The sequence below is a fragment of the Colossoma macropomum genome, unplaced genomic scaffold (genome assembly GCF_904425465.1).
Source record: "Colossoma macropomum unplaced genomic scaffold, Colossoma_macropomum, whole genome shotgun sequence".
NCBI classification, from domain to species: domain Eukaryota; kingdom Metazoa; phylum Chordata; class Actinopteri; order Characiformes; family Serrasalmidae; genus Colossoma; species Colossoma macropomum.
The window spans coordinates 44,919,839-44,934,302 of NW_023494791.1; the positions used below are offsets into that span (position 1 = coordinate 44,919,839).

At 38.5% G+C, this 14,464-nt stretch overlaps 1 protein-coding gene across 1 annotated transcript in view; it reads left to right on the forward strand.

Moving 5' to 3' along the window:
• syne2b (spectrin repeat containing, nuclear envelope 2b) overlaps nt 1-14,464 on the forward strand; it is a 201,093-nt gene that overhangs the window by 48,326 nt on the left and 138,303 nt on the right. The window contains 11 exon segments of the mRNA XM_036575316.1: nt 1,095-1,424; nt 2,896-3,225; nt 4,074-4,403; nt 5,840-6,184; nt 6,306-6,484; nt 7,854-8,169; nt 9,450-9,614; nt 11,302-11,649; nt 12,696-12,832; nt 13,702-13,837; nt 13,958-14,131. Coding sequence (XP_036431209.1) covers nt 1,095-1,424; nt 2,896-3,225; nt 4,074-4,403; nt 5,840-6,184; nt 6,306-6,484; nt 7,854-8,169; nt 9,450-9,614; nt 11,302-11,649; nt 12,696-12,832; nt 13,702-13,837; nt 13,958-14,131 — 2,790 coding nt within the window.

Genomic DNA, 14,464 nt, shown 5'->3' on the forward strand with positions numbered 1-14,464 from the left:
AATGTACAGTTACTGTAAGTTGATGATTACAGTACATTATATGGGCAATAAAGAATTGAGACACGTACACGTTACACCTACAGGAGCTTTTATGTCCATAGGCATTAATATGGACCTGGTTCCCCTTAGCAGCTGTAACAGCCTCCACTCTTCTGGAAAGCTTTCTACAAGATTTTGGAGTGACTGTGGGAATTTTTGCCCATTTATCCAGAAGAGCGTTTGTGAGGGTCAGACACTTGTTGGACAAGAGGGCCTGGCTCATTATCTCTGTTCTAGTTGAGGTCAGGGCTCTGTGCAGGCCACACCAAACTCACCCAGCCATGCCTTTATGGAGCTTGCTTTGTGCACTGGGGCTCAGTCATGCTGGAACAGAAAAGCACCTTTCCCAAACATTCCCAAAATGTCTTTGTCTGCTGAAGCATTAAGGTTTCCCTTTACTGGAACTAAGGGTTCTAGACCAACCCCTGAAAAACAGCCCCATATCATCATCCCTCCTCCACCAAACTTGGCACAGTGCGGTCAGGCAGGTAACGTTCTCCTGGCATTCACCAAACCCAGACTCGTCCATCAGACGGTCAGATAGAGAAGCGTGATTCATCACTCCACAGAATCCACTACTTCAGAGTCCAGTGGCGGCACTTTACACCACTCCATCCGACGCTCGGCTTTATAACCAGCTATTCTTTCACAAATGGTTGTAAAGGGAGACTGCATGGCTAGGTGTTTGATTTTATACACCTGAATTAATAACTTCAGAATTAATAAAATCTTTTCAAACATTTATGTTAATAATGTTATACTTCATTATTGATTTATTTCTATACATATTATGCTGTTTTTGCTCTTATACAATTTTAATTATCTCCTACTTTTCATGTCTTTGTTGTGTTTTTTTTTTGTGAACCAACTTTGAGTCTAAGGTAATCTCAATATTAAGATAGGCATTATTATTATTATTATTATTATTATTATTATTATTATTATTATATTACTGTTGCTGTAAATAAAATAACACCATATTATCATAGCTGGTCTTTTGAATAGTAGTGTAGTCACTGAGCCATTCTACTGATGGATGTGATTTGTTTCTTCAGGCTGTTTTGAACCGATGTGCTGAAGGAGACTCCAAGCTGGCAGCTCTGAACAAAGCGAGAGAGAATTTATATGCTCATGAAGAGCTGGAGGACATCAAGCAGCAGGAACTTCTGCAGAACCTCAGAAATGTAGAAGATGAATGGAGAAGACTTGTGGATTCTGCTCAGCAGCTGAAATCCCAGGCTGAGCTCCAAAACTCTCTCTTAAGGGAACTAGAAGCCCTCCAAGCGCAGGAGAGGAGTGTCCGATTCTGGGTGGAAGAGCAGAGGCAAAAGCTGGACTGCCTGGACAAAGACGTTCCACACCAGGATGCACACAACAAGGTTCAGGTGAGCTCAGAGACTTTTACAATCACAATCATTAGTAAACTGATTATTGTGATGGTAACGACAATTCTCACTCTATGGAGACAAGGTTGGCTAAGTCTTGGCAACCCAACTGAAAGTGCCATACAGTATACTTTTAATATATGTAAATGAAGTGAAACTGACTATTTCTGAGCTAAAATTCTCAAACAGTAATGATGCCAAATAAAAATACTAGACAGTCAAACAACTAAAAGAAGTTCAGTTAATTGCATTAGTTTGTATTATTACCTCACTGTACTTCATACAGTCGTGGGTTCTTGTTACAGTGGAGGATCTCAAAGGGGAACTGGAGCTTCACTTTGCTGCTGCTTTTGTTAGTTTGCTGCTCATTGATTTATCCACAGTTCCCTCGCGAGCGTCTGTCCAGTGCAATGAAGAAGCTGAAGGTTTCACTTTAAAAGCCATTTATAAGCTGTATTTGAATGACTGGGTTACAATCACAGATTCTGTCATAGAAACATGCAGTGCACTGCAGCTGGACTTCTGCCTGAACTGCTACAAATGGATTAATTGTCATACTACACATTTCAAAATGATAGTTCCTCAAAGGGTTCTTTAGTAATAAAAAATTGGCTCTATATAGAACTACAAACATTCAAAGAACCCTTTGCATGAATGAAGGAGTCTTCAGATTAATGGAGAATGTTTTGTATAAGGTTCTATGTAGAAGCTTTTTGAAAAGGGTTCTAGATACCACCAAAAGGGTTCTGCTATTGTAACAAGTCTGACATTGTAACAGTAGAAGAACCCAACACATTCTCCATCAATCTGGAGAATGCTTTCACCATGCAAAGGGTTCTTTGAATGTTCCTTGTTCTATATAGAACCACTTTCTTTACCAAAGAACCCTTAATTACATTTTTAAGTGTGTAGGATCATCAGTGGAATTTCTAATACATCACGTTAATGTGGTATTAACACATTATTAATGTTTCAACATTGATATCCCTTAAAATTACTTTTAGATCTTGAGTTGACTGAAAATGACATTTTTGACCACCAATATTTATCATGTTTTTTTCCATTTTTCACGCCTTATTTCAGTAATAGTAACTAAAATACTTGTGCAAAAAATTCACATTGTTTTCTAAAAGCAATGACAGCTGAATTGAGAAATTTTGTTAAAAAAATTACAGATTAACACAAATAACCTGTATGACACCATCTGTGTTTAGATTGTTGTGGTAAAATACAAAACAGAAGCGAATAAGTTAAGAATAGACCTTTTTTTATTACTTTATTGTGTTGTTATTAGATGACGACCATGCCACATTAATAAAATGTTGTATATGAAACAAAAAATAATAAATACCAAAGTTCTGGAATAAAACATTCTATCACAGCAACAGAAAAGTTTCCCTAATTTAGTAATCACCCTACAGAAATATGGAATTTAAGTTCTGAAATAATTCAAACTCTGTTTTCCACTCAGGATGTCTTGAACTTGCAACATGAAGGAAACTCCAAGCTGATGGCTCTGAGGAACAGAGGAGTGAGCATCGGCGTTCATAAGGAACTTGGCAGCGAGAAGAGATACAGCATTGAGCAGAACCAGAGACACCTGGAGGAGGAGTGGGAAAAGGTTCTACAGGCTGCACAGGAGCTGAAGAACCAGATTGAGCATAAAGATTTACTGTTCAGGGAGCTCCAAATCTTCCAAGACCAGAGAGAAGACACTCTGGCTTGGATTAGACAGCTAAAAGAAAACTTGGAGTCCCTGGATAATGCCTGTTCATTTCAAGAGCGATTAAACAGAGCTCAGGTATGAGAGGGCAATGAACACATACATATATGTATATATATGTATGTATGTGTGTGTGTGTGTGTGTGTGTGTGTGTGTGTGTGTGTGTATGTATGTATGTATGTATGTATGTATGTATGTAATCAAAAGTGTTAATTTAGATATTAGGAATATATATAAAAAGTTACAATTCTTTAGGAAGTTTTTTTTTCAAGAATTTGGTCAATGCATCAAATCGATTCCATGATTTACAATACAACAACCTTTTTTTTTACGTTTAAACAAAGAGAGTTTGATTTTGGCCAAAAAATGCATACTTTGCTGAATATTATTATAATCATTAATATTACAGTTATGCATCACAAATCTTAAAAAATCTTTGAGATATTCAGTAGTAAATTATGAAAGAGAACTGTGCCCACAACTGAACCCTGATGAACACCATGTTTAATTTACCACTTTACAAAGTTACAAAAAATAAAAAATTAAAGTAAAAAAATACTCAGAATACTTAAATGTAACTGGAGAAACTGTTTACACAGTAGTGTAATATAGGATTTTTTGCATTTGAAAGTAGCCCAAGAATTTCATTTGGGCCCAAAAAATTACATACTTTACTAAATGTTATTGTAAGAATTTATAATCATTATTATCTATTCTAATCTTCAATTCTTTTAAAATCAATGCAACTAAATCACCATATACATCAATGCATCATGAATCAGGGAATCATTTTTACATCCCTAGTAGATAGCCAATATTAAATTATGAAGGACAGCTGTACCCATAATTGAACTCTGATGCACACCACCTTCAAATGACCACTCTGCAAACTTACAAAAGGTCTTTTGCTTGTTTCGTACCCTAGGCTGTTTTAAACCAAGGACCCGAGGGAGACTCTAAGCTTGCTGCTCTGAGGGAGAAAGGTGAGAGTGTGTGCACTTGTGATGGGCTTGAAGAGGACATGAGGCAGTCAGTCCAGCAGACCCTGATAGGAATTCAGGAAGAGTGGACAGGAGTGCAGGAGTCTGCTCAAAAGCTGAAGAGCCAAGCCGAGCTCCAGGAGGCTCTTGCTAAAGAGCTTCAGGATTTTAACTCCCAAGCAGAAAGCGTTCGAACCTGGGTCATGGAGCAGCAGCAGAGGTTCGAATCGCTGGACAAAGACACTCCTGTAGAAGACAGACTTAATATCTCACAGGTAAGAGACATTTAAATACCATTAACCCTTTAATTCTGAGCCAAGAAAGTGGCTAAACCTGCTTTTAATTCTGCTCTTTCCCTTTAACAACATGATTTCTCAGTGCTGTTGTCACATAGACTTACATACATGATCCAACAAAATCAAAAATCAATAGATTTTTATCTTGTGAGAATCATAAAGTACCGTTCCTGTTTCCAATACATATACTGGAATATATACACAACGTATGAGGAGGGCACTTCTAACCACTTCTAACCACTTACACTACCAATCCCATCCTCCATGACACGATTACTCTAATGGACTCAACTACACACTAACAACAGCAACAGCATAAACAACAACAACGACAAAGGCCCACTTTGCATGGCCACACCCCCTAAGCTCCTCATGGCAGTACGGTTTGTGGCGGATGCCTCAATTGTTGCTGTCAGAATAAAAACTTGTATCTCTAAATTAGTCACTTTGTAAGACAAGGAAAAAATATGCTTCATTAATATTGAATGTAACACGAGCAAATGTAATGTAACAAGCAATTTTGGTCTATTTCTGTTGGTGCATTAATCATCAAGTTTTACCACAATGCAAAGAGTAACTGAAGTTTTCCAATTAAGCAAAAAAGTTAAAAACAGTAAAAAAATGAACCATGGAATTACTTATTCTGATTCCCACAAGGGGACCCCATTAACACTTTAGCATGTGAGGAAACCCACATCAGCGGTAATGCATGTATGGCTGGAGTTCAAAACAAGAAATGAAGTAGTTTCTTACATGAAAGTAGGACTCACTGTTATTTAAATGTGACTTATAAGAAAAGGCATAGAAAAGGCAGTAGGAACAGTGAGGGTTCCTTAGCTCCTGATTCCAGAGACGTCTGTCAGGAGGACAAATGTTTATCAGCAAGCAAACCGTAAAATTCCAAATCATTGCTGGCTTTAAATATGACATTATAAACAAAAATAAACAACTCACGGACATGTTGTGCACTTCAAGGTCCAAATAAAAGTGGATTTGTTCTTTGCTGTTGGTGTTACCTGATGGACTACAACTACCATAAACTACAGAACTTAATTAACCCACATCGCAGCTCGCAGAGATGAGCAGATGACTCAGGCAGTTGGGAAATGTTATTCGATATGGCACATGGCATGAAGTTAGAGTAGCTGTCAGACAGTTGACTATGAATAATTGGCTAGAACTTCCATGAGCACTAGGACTTGACAAAATGTAGATGTCTCGCATGCGTGCGCCTGTGATCTTTTATGTATTCACACAAGACTAATTTCTCCTAGCAATATTGTCACATTGTACAGCCCTGATAAAAGGCAGTTAGTGATAAAAAGTTCTTTGCCTGCAGATGAAGCTGAGGTTGAGGTTTTGCCAGTTTTTATGTTGACCGTGGCCCTAATGTTATGCTTATTTGAAACCTGCAGGCCATCCTGGACTTGCAGCCAGAGGGAGACTCCAAGCTCGCTGCTCTGAAGATGAAAGGAGAAAGTGTGGGTGTCCACAGCGAGCTGGAGGAGAGCAAGAAGCATTCAATCCAGCGGACTCTGGGAGACCTGCAGGAGAAATGGAGAATGGTGCTGGAAATCGCTGAAGAACTTCGAAAGCAGGCTGAGCTCCAGGGTTCTCTCTCAAGAGAGTTTCAAGCCTTCGAGTCCCAGGAACAGAACATGCAGTCCTGGGTCGAGAAGCTGAAGCAAGACCTAGACTCACTCGGCAAAGGCACACATGGCACCCAGGAACAGATTGAGGAGAGACTCAACAGAGCTCAAGTGAGAGAATTTAATATCCTAGAAATAATAGAAGACCACATGGTTTATTTCCACGTTTGATCAACTTAATGCTGGTAAATTTGCTGTGTTTGATCATAATCAGTAATATTTCCACCCTCAGGCTGTTTTAAGCCTTCGTCCTGAAGGAAACTGTAAGATGGCGTCCCTAAAGAGGAGAGCAGAGAGTCTGTGTTCTCGCGAAGATCTGGATGAAGATGTTAGAAGCACAGTTCTACGGAAGCTGAGGAGCTTAGAAGAAGAGTGGAAAGGAGTACTGCAGCATGGTCAAGAGCTACACAGGTCAGTAACTATGACATACACCGATCAGGCATAACATTATGACCACCTCCTTGTTTCTATGCTCATTGTCCATTTTATCAGCTCCACTTACTATATAGGTGGTGGGTCATTCTCAGCACTGCAGTAACACTGATGTGGTGGTGGTGTGTTAGTGTATGTTGTACTGGTACGAGTGGATCAGACACAGCAGTGCTGCTGGAGTTTTTAAACACTGTGTCCACTCACTGTCCACTCTATTAGACACTCCTACCTCGTCAGTCCACCTTGTAGATGTAAAGTCAGAGACGATAGCTCATCTGCTGCTGCACAGTTTGTGTTGGTCATCCTCTAGTCCTTCATCAGTGGTCACTTTTTTCACTTTATTTTTGGTTGGTGGACTATTCTCAGTCCAGCAGTGACACTGAGGTGTTTAAAAACTCCAGCAGCACTGCTGTGTCTGATCCACTCAGACCAGCGCAACACACATTAACACACCTCCACCACATCAGTGTTACTGCAGTGCTGAGAATGATCCACCACCCAAATAGTACCTGCTCTGTGAGGGTCCATGGGGGTCCTGACCACTGAAGAACAGGGTAAAAGGGGGCTAACAAAGTATCAGAGAAACAGATGGACTACAGTCTGTAACTGTAGAACTACAAAGTGCACCTATATAGTAAGTGGAGCTGATAAAATGGACAATGAGCGCAGAAACAAGGATAATCCATTGGAACAAAAGAGGAGTAGAATTACAGCATGTAGTTTATACAAATGAGCTGTCTAGTGATTTGGATTATGGCAATAATATATTAATGTAAATGTAATGTTTGGGAATCACTTGAGGTCCTACGATATGATATTATCATGATATTTAAGCCATAATGCAATTCAGGTTTTGCAATATGATGGATTATGATACATTGCGATTTATTACTCTTGAGTGAAAATGATTGGACTATTAGGTTGGTAGCATTGCGTGACGTGAGAGATCTTTCTAGCAGGTGTGAATTTGAAATGACCAATCAGGGGTAAAATTAAAAGGAAGAAAGAACAGTAAGAACATGTTGCCTTAAGCTATATTGATCAAGTCAAGCTACAAATAGAGGCTGAAATATTTAGATCTCAACAAAAACAATGAAAAGTCACACAAAGATGGAATAAAATTTCACCATATTGCATCGGCGACATGTAGTTCGATTATGCTGCAAATTACAGATGACCTTTCACATACAACAATAATATCATTTGAATTTAATAATGAAATTTGATAATGCCAACAGGAGCTATGAAAGGAAGCCTTTGTAGGCAGAGCATAGAGGTTATTTCCTTTGTATAGGCCTGAATTTAAAGTTGATGTCAGTGCTGACCCAAGCTCTGTCCTCTGCTTCAGTCTTTTGAGGAGTGTGGTGGAGCGTCTGGTTTCCTGCCAGTGCCAGAGGCAGCAGACTCAGTCTCGTCTGGAGCAGCTGAAGAAGCAGACAGAGGCGCTGCCCCGCTGCTTTCCCTGGCCTGGGTTAGGGGACCGGAGACACGTGGTGGAGCAGGCCAGGGCTCTGCTGGAAAAAACAAGGTCCCTGACCCCCACCCTGTCCGCCCTCAGGGCCCTGGGGCGGGAGATGAGCCAGCTCACACGTGACCCCAGCTGGTCTGACCCGTCCTGGGTAGCCATGGAGGAACACATCCCAGGGTTAATCAAAGAGCTGACGGTGAGACTGATTCAGCCCAAAATTTAAATTAGGCAGTTTTACCCTTGATTTAGGTGCCACATGTAGACCTGCTAAGACATGTTTGGTACCTGAAGTTTTCCTCTGTAGTTTTGCTCGTCTCTGCCTCAGTCATCACAAACGTGCCACAGATATATAAACATGGACTAAAGTATGGCTAAAATTCAGACTACAGAAGAAATGTAAGAGAGATGAATATAAACATTTTCAATGTTTGACCACAGCAGTGAGTACTGTGGCCAAAAATAAAAAAATTGTAGAATTGTAGAACTTTGTATTATTATACAAATATATATTATGTATGTATTATATTTACAATTAACAAACATGCATTAACAGGCAAGGCAAAGCAAGGCAAGTTTATTTATACAGCACTTTTCATACACTGCTGTCAGTTTATTAAGACAAAACATTCGATAGAGAAAATTATTGAATTAAAGACCAAATTAGAAATTAGATTATTAGATAATAATTAGATTAGATAATAAATCATCGCTGTACAAGATATATCTAATATATAAATATATATATATATATATATATCTAATATATAAATGATAAGATATATCATTTTTTCATCATTTCAGCACACCAGCTGTCCTTTACGTCATGTGAAATTTCATGATGAATGGACCAATAGAAATGCTCTAAAATCACTTGGAATAAAACCTCTTTGCATTAACTTACATTAAGTTAATTTTGCTTTCTCCTGTAAAGTTGCTATTTTGGAGAGCGATGAAATAGATAATACCAAAAACCTGTCAGGTATTGCTTTGGGAAAGGAGATATTGTTTAAAAACTTCACATTAATAAGAACATTGCTATCATGTTAGCTAATGCAACGGTTATGATTGGCGAATTCCAAAACAATCTGATTTGATGCCATTAATTCTGTGTCTGACCAAACAGTCTTTGGATCTAATGCACAGGAATGAGGAGTAATTGTTTATTTACTAATGAAGGATATCATGTACGCAATTCTTTTTGAGCTTACTTAACGAGGGGACGTCGTTTAAGGCAAAAATGCTTGATGATTTAGTCGTGCAGTGGACACATTAGTATAAGTTTTCATTTCTTGTTAACTACATTAGCTTTGTAGCTGCAGTGCAACACTAAAAAACTTTAGACACCAAACTTGTTTTGGCTGATTAACTTCATTTGGGTGCATTTTGTCCTTCTTGAACAACAGGATTACTGTAATAATAGTGTTTATGTTTGTGAAGTAAACGAGAGCTTGTGTTGTGTTTTGTTTGAATGTGTAGGAGTTATGTGAGAGTCTAGAGGAGGGCATCCACACGGAGAGAATCTGCGCTCAGCTGGTGGAGCAGCACAGCGCAGCTCAGGATTGGCTGAGAGAACAGGTCAAAGGTTTCGGAGCCCTGCCCACTGATCGCCATGGGTTACAGGGATCCATCAACACTTTAAAGGTTTGCTTGAATCCGCAAAAATAACCAAGGAAGTGGGACAAAATACATCAGAAGAATGAAAATGTAAAAAAAAACATTGCTAAATATGTACTTATGGGCCCAAATAGCTCACATTGCTGCAAAATGTGTTTTACTTTCATAAACATCCACTTAACCCCCTATTGAAAAAATGTTTTATTCACTTTTCTTGCATAAAGTTGGCCCGATTAAAATCAAAAACATAGAAAAATAATGTGGGCTAGGGTAGTTTTGGGGTTTGTTGCCTTGAGGCAACATTTTGCAACTATTAGGAAAGAGATTATGCAGAGAGTCAAATAATTTCATATGTACATTTGGAATGACATCTAGTAATGACAATTTGTTAATCTTTAAATACTAAAAATGCTTAAAAAACAGCCATTATAAAGGAACTATATTACCATGATGGAATATTGTGAAGTAATGTTCAGATTTTTTTTCACACCAACACTTAAATCCACAAACAACAGTCAGCACCATAGATAGATAGTTAGACAGACAGACATACAGACAGACAGACAGATAGACAGATAGACAGACAGACAGTTAGATAGATAGATAGATAGATAGATAGATAGATAGATAGTTTATTGATCCTGAAGTAAATTTAGCAGCCGCACAGCACAGTTATAGTAATAAAGGTGATACAATATAAAAAGAAGAATATATACAAAAAAACAGGTATCTACAGGTATTTATACAAACAGAAATATACAAATGTATACAATAAAATCTATCTTGAGATAAAAAGGCAGTGCAGTAATGAATGTACAAGGAGGCGCAGGTAACAGCATTAATGACAATACTGAATAAATATGTGCAGATATTTGCAAGATGTGCGATAATTGATGATTGGATTAGGCCTCTAGTCACTAATGTTGCATACAGTTTAACACTACAAAATAAAGTAGATTTCCTAAATAAACCAAAACACAAACATAATTAAAGATAAATAATAATTGTAAATGAAAAACTAAACGATAACTGCAATGTTTTCTAAAGTAGCTACGTCACTGGCTATACCCGTTCCTCTATTGCACAGTGTTGCTTCTAGGTACCATTATGTTTGAGTAGTTTCTCAAAATATTCAAATTGTTTAAATGATACTGAAAATCAACAAAAGAACTTTACACTCATATATTTACACACTAATTTATCTAATCAATATTTTCAATTGCTTGTCTGAGGGAATCTGTCCAGCGTAGAAAAGCTGCACTGTGGCAAAAAAAGTTAAAAAATTGCATAAAGATTAGATATTATGACAAGCACTTTATCACTTTATTCAAACTCATCCTTTCATTATTAACTATTTTATTGTCATCGAATATGGATCATGTTTTTGTAAAGAAAACAGGAAAATGCATTAAAGCTTTTGACTGTTACAGCTAAATATGTTTTTTGTTTCAACTTTTTATTTCATTGATATGCTAAACATAGTCAAAGACATTGTTTATGTTTTGCACATTATGCCAACTTTTCATTATAATCCACTTAATGTTTACACTATTTTACACTAGTTTACACTATACTACCATTATTCATTGTTACTGAATATAAGTGTCATCACTGAAAGTAGTTGACCAGATCATTTGTAAAATTGACCTAATTATCTACTTTTTTACAATCTACTAGTATAATATATTTCATAACCTCTCTGTCTCTGCGCCAGGCTCTTCTCCAGACTGCAGAGAGGGAGGAGAGGGAAATGAAAGAACTGGATGTGATCAAAGACTCGCTGATCAACCTTTGCACACCTGGGGGTCGTGATGCGTTGACCCTAGAGGTCAGCCAGCTCCATGACTTGTGTACCTCCTCTGAGAGGGAGATGAGGGAAAGGCTTGCTGTCTGTGAGTCAAGGTTAGCTGACGTTGATTTGACGCTAGCTGGCAGGGCCCAAGGCCTGAGAGCGCAGGCAGAGGGCCTCCTGGATGAGCTCCGTGCTCAGGACCACTGTCTGAAATTTGGAGAAGGAAACAGGACTATTAGCCAGCTGCAGGAAAACTGGCATAACTTCAAGGTACTAATTATTGTTAATATAAAGCCCAGTATTTCTCAATCCTGGTCCTGTACCTGCTTTTTTGTTTCCTCTGCTGTGGCTCACCAACTTCAGCTCAGAAAGGACTTAATTAGCTTATTATATCAACCAAGGTGCATTAGAGAAGGGCAAAAGGCCAGAACCAGGATTCGTATATTGATATGATACCATTGATATTAGCCAGATAAACACCATTAGTCATAACTTTAAAACCACTTGCTTGATTCTACACTAATTGTCCATTTTATCAGCTCCTCTGAACAAATAGGAGCACTTTGTAGTTTCTCTGTTTCTCTGCATACTTTGTTACCCTGTTCTTCAGTGGTCAGGACCCCCACAGGACCACCACAGTGCAGGTACTATTTGGGAGGTGGATCATTCTCAGCACTGCAGTAACACTGGCGTGGTGGTGGTGTGTTAGTGTGTGTTGTGCTGGTATGAGTGGATCAGACACAGCTTTTAAACACCTCAGTGTCGCTGCTGGACTGAGAATAGTCCACCAACCAAAAATATCCAGCCAACAGCGTCCTGTGGGCAGCGTCCTGTGACCACTGATGAAGGACTAAAACAAACTGTTCAGCAGCAGATGAGCTATCGTCTCTGACTTTACATCTACAAGGTGGACTAACAGGGTAGGAGTGTCTAATAGAGTGGACAGTGAGTGGACACCAGCAGCACTGTTGTGTCTGATCCACTCACACCAGCACAACACACACTAACACATCACCACCACATCAGTGTCACTGCAGTGCTGAGAATGATCCACCACCCAAATAGTACCTGCTCTGTGGGGGTCCTGTGGGGGTCCTGACCATTGAAGAACAGGCTAACAAAGTGTGCAGAGAAACAGATGGACTACAGTCTGTAACTGTAGAACTACAAAGTGCTCCTATGTGGTCAGTGGAGCTGATAAAATGGACAGTGAGTGTAGTGTAATGTTATGGCTAATTGGTGTATCTATACAGTATTTAAGTTTCTTTATCTAATAGTCTCATCTTCATGATTTTCATGTTGTCTCTGTTTCCCAGACCTGTGAGAAGGAACTGGAGGAGTTAGAGGGCAAAGTTCGTGACCTTGGACAGGTCCTCCGCATGGTGCCTTCTGATGAGGATCTCCCATCTGATGTCATTGTCCTCATAGACACAGTGACTCAGAAATACTGCAGGTACCATAATTATTCTTTCCATTAGATTTAATGCTGATTCTGTGAACTTCTTATTTCTGCATGCTTCATTCTACACTAAGATATGTTCTCAATTATTTTGACAGACTGGGTATTGTTCAAGTGGGCATTTCCACAGTTCATAATTACGACATAATTTAATCATTGAAATGTAACTAAAATGCAGGTCGTTCAGAGATGTGAAATGGTGCATTAGAGAGAAACTTAGCGATTCAGATTTCTTTATAATGGTGATAATAGGAACCAGGAGTCACAATGTCTACAGTGCACATGTAGTCTCTCTATTTGCCTTTAAAAACACTGGTGAACTTACATGTTTCTTCTGAATTTTTTTATGTAATATTGATAATAATAAAATAAGTTGCAACATGCAGAAAAGTAAAAAAAAACAGGGATACTATGACCAACTACAAGCACCTTATTTATTTTATTAATGCTTATCCATTCTGAGTTTTTATATCGCTGCTGTTGGAGCAAAACCTTGAATCTCCAAAATGATAACTTCACAGGAAAAGGAAAAAAACATACTTTACTTTTAATGTAAATCAATGGAACCAGAATTTTTTCCAAGTCATTTTGGGCCATTTTTTTTGTCCATTCATCATGAAATTTATATACAATATAAAGAACTACAGGCGTTTTCAAAAAACTGAAAAACGTCAAAAATGATATGAGGTTTTGTTCCCACAGCGGTGATATGTAATATTGATAATAGTAAACAGTGATAAATAGTGACTTTGTTTAAACCTTAACAATGTACTTATATAGAAATATTGAATAATCAGTGGAATTGTCCTTTAACTGCAGAGATACTGCTATTATTTCGAGAATTTGTTTGGCTTCTTTGCTAGTTTGCGGTCTAAGCTGTTGGAAAGGCAGAATGACTGTGCTGATAGTGTGGTACACTGCATGAGAGAGGCACTACATGCCCTTCATACCTGGAACCAATCAACACAACCTCCTTCAGACTCCGCCTCCACTATGCAGGTTTGTGGGTTTATCTGTTCCACAGTGTTATGTCATAACATAGCGTTGCCAACTTTGCCATTTTCTGTGAGGTTCCATAATAACATAGAAATCGACACATTCTGGGTCACTCTTTCTCAGGCCATGATAGAAGAAGGTGCAGGACTCCATAAGAGCCTACAGGTGGCAGTGTCTCATAAACAACTGCTCAGGGACTGTCTGGGTCCAGAGCTGGCTGGAAAGCTGGAGAGAGATAGTGCAGCTGCATTAAAGGATGCTGACACTCTCATTAACACGTTCAAGCAGGCACTGCAGGTGAGTTTGAAAGTGAATTGAGTTTATGTTGTTTAAAGTTAAACTAATTAATATGCCTATGTTTGTAAAGTCAAACAAACAAATAACAAAAACAAACTTCCTGTTAATGCAAGATAGAATAACATTAAGCTGTTGAAGTGGGTGCACTCAACTTGCCCATACAGAAAACAGAAATCGCTTTGCCTTGCATAAGGTATTTTCAAGATATATAATTTTGTTCTCCTTATAACTGGGCTATCACCAAAAAATGGTGTGGATTACAGTAGCCCTGTTTTGAGCTTAAGGATTAAGGAACAGTGTCAAATCCATGTTCACTTTGTCTTCTCAATGCCG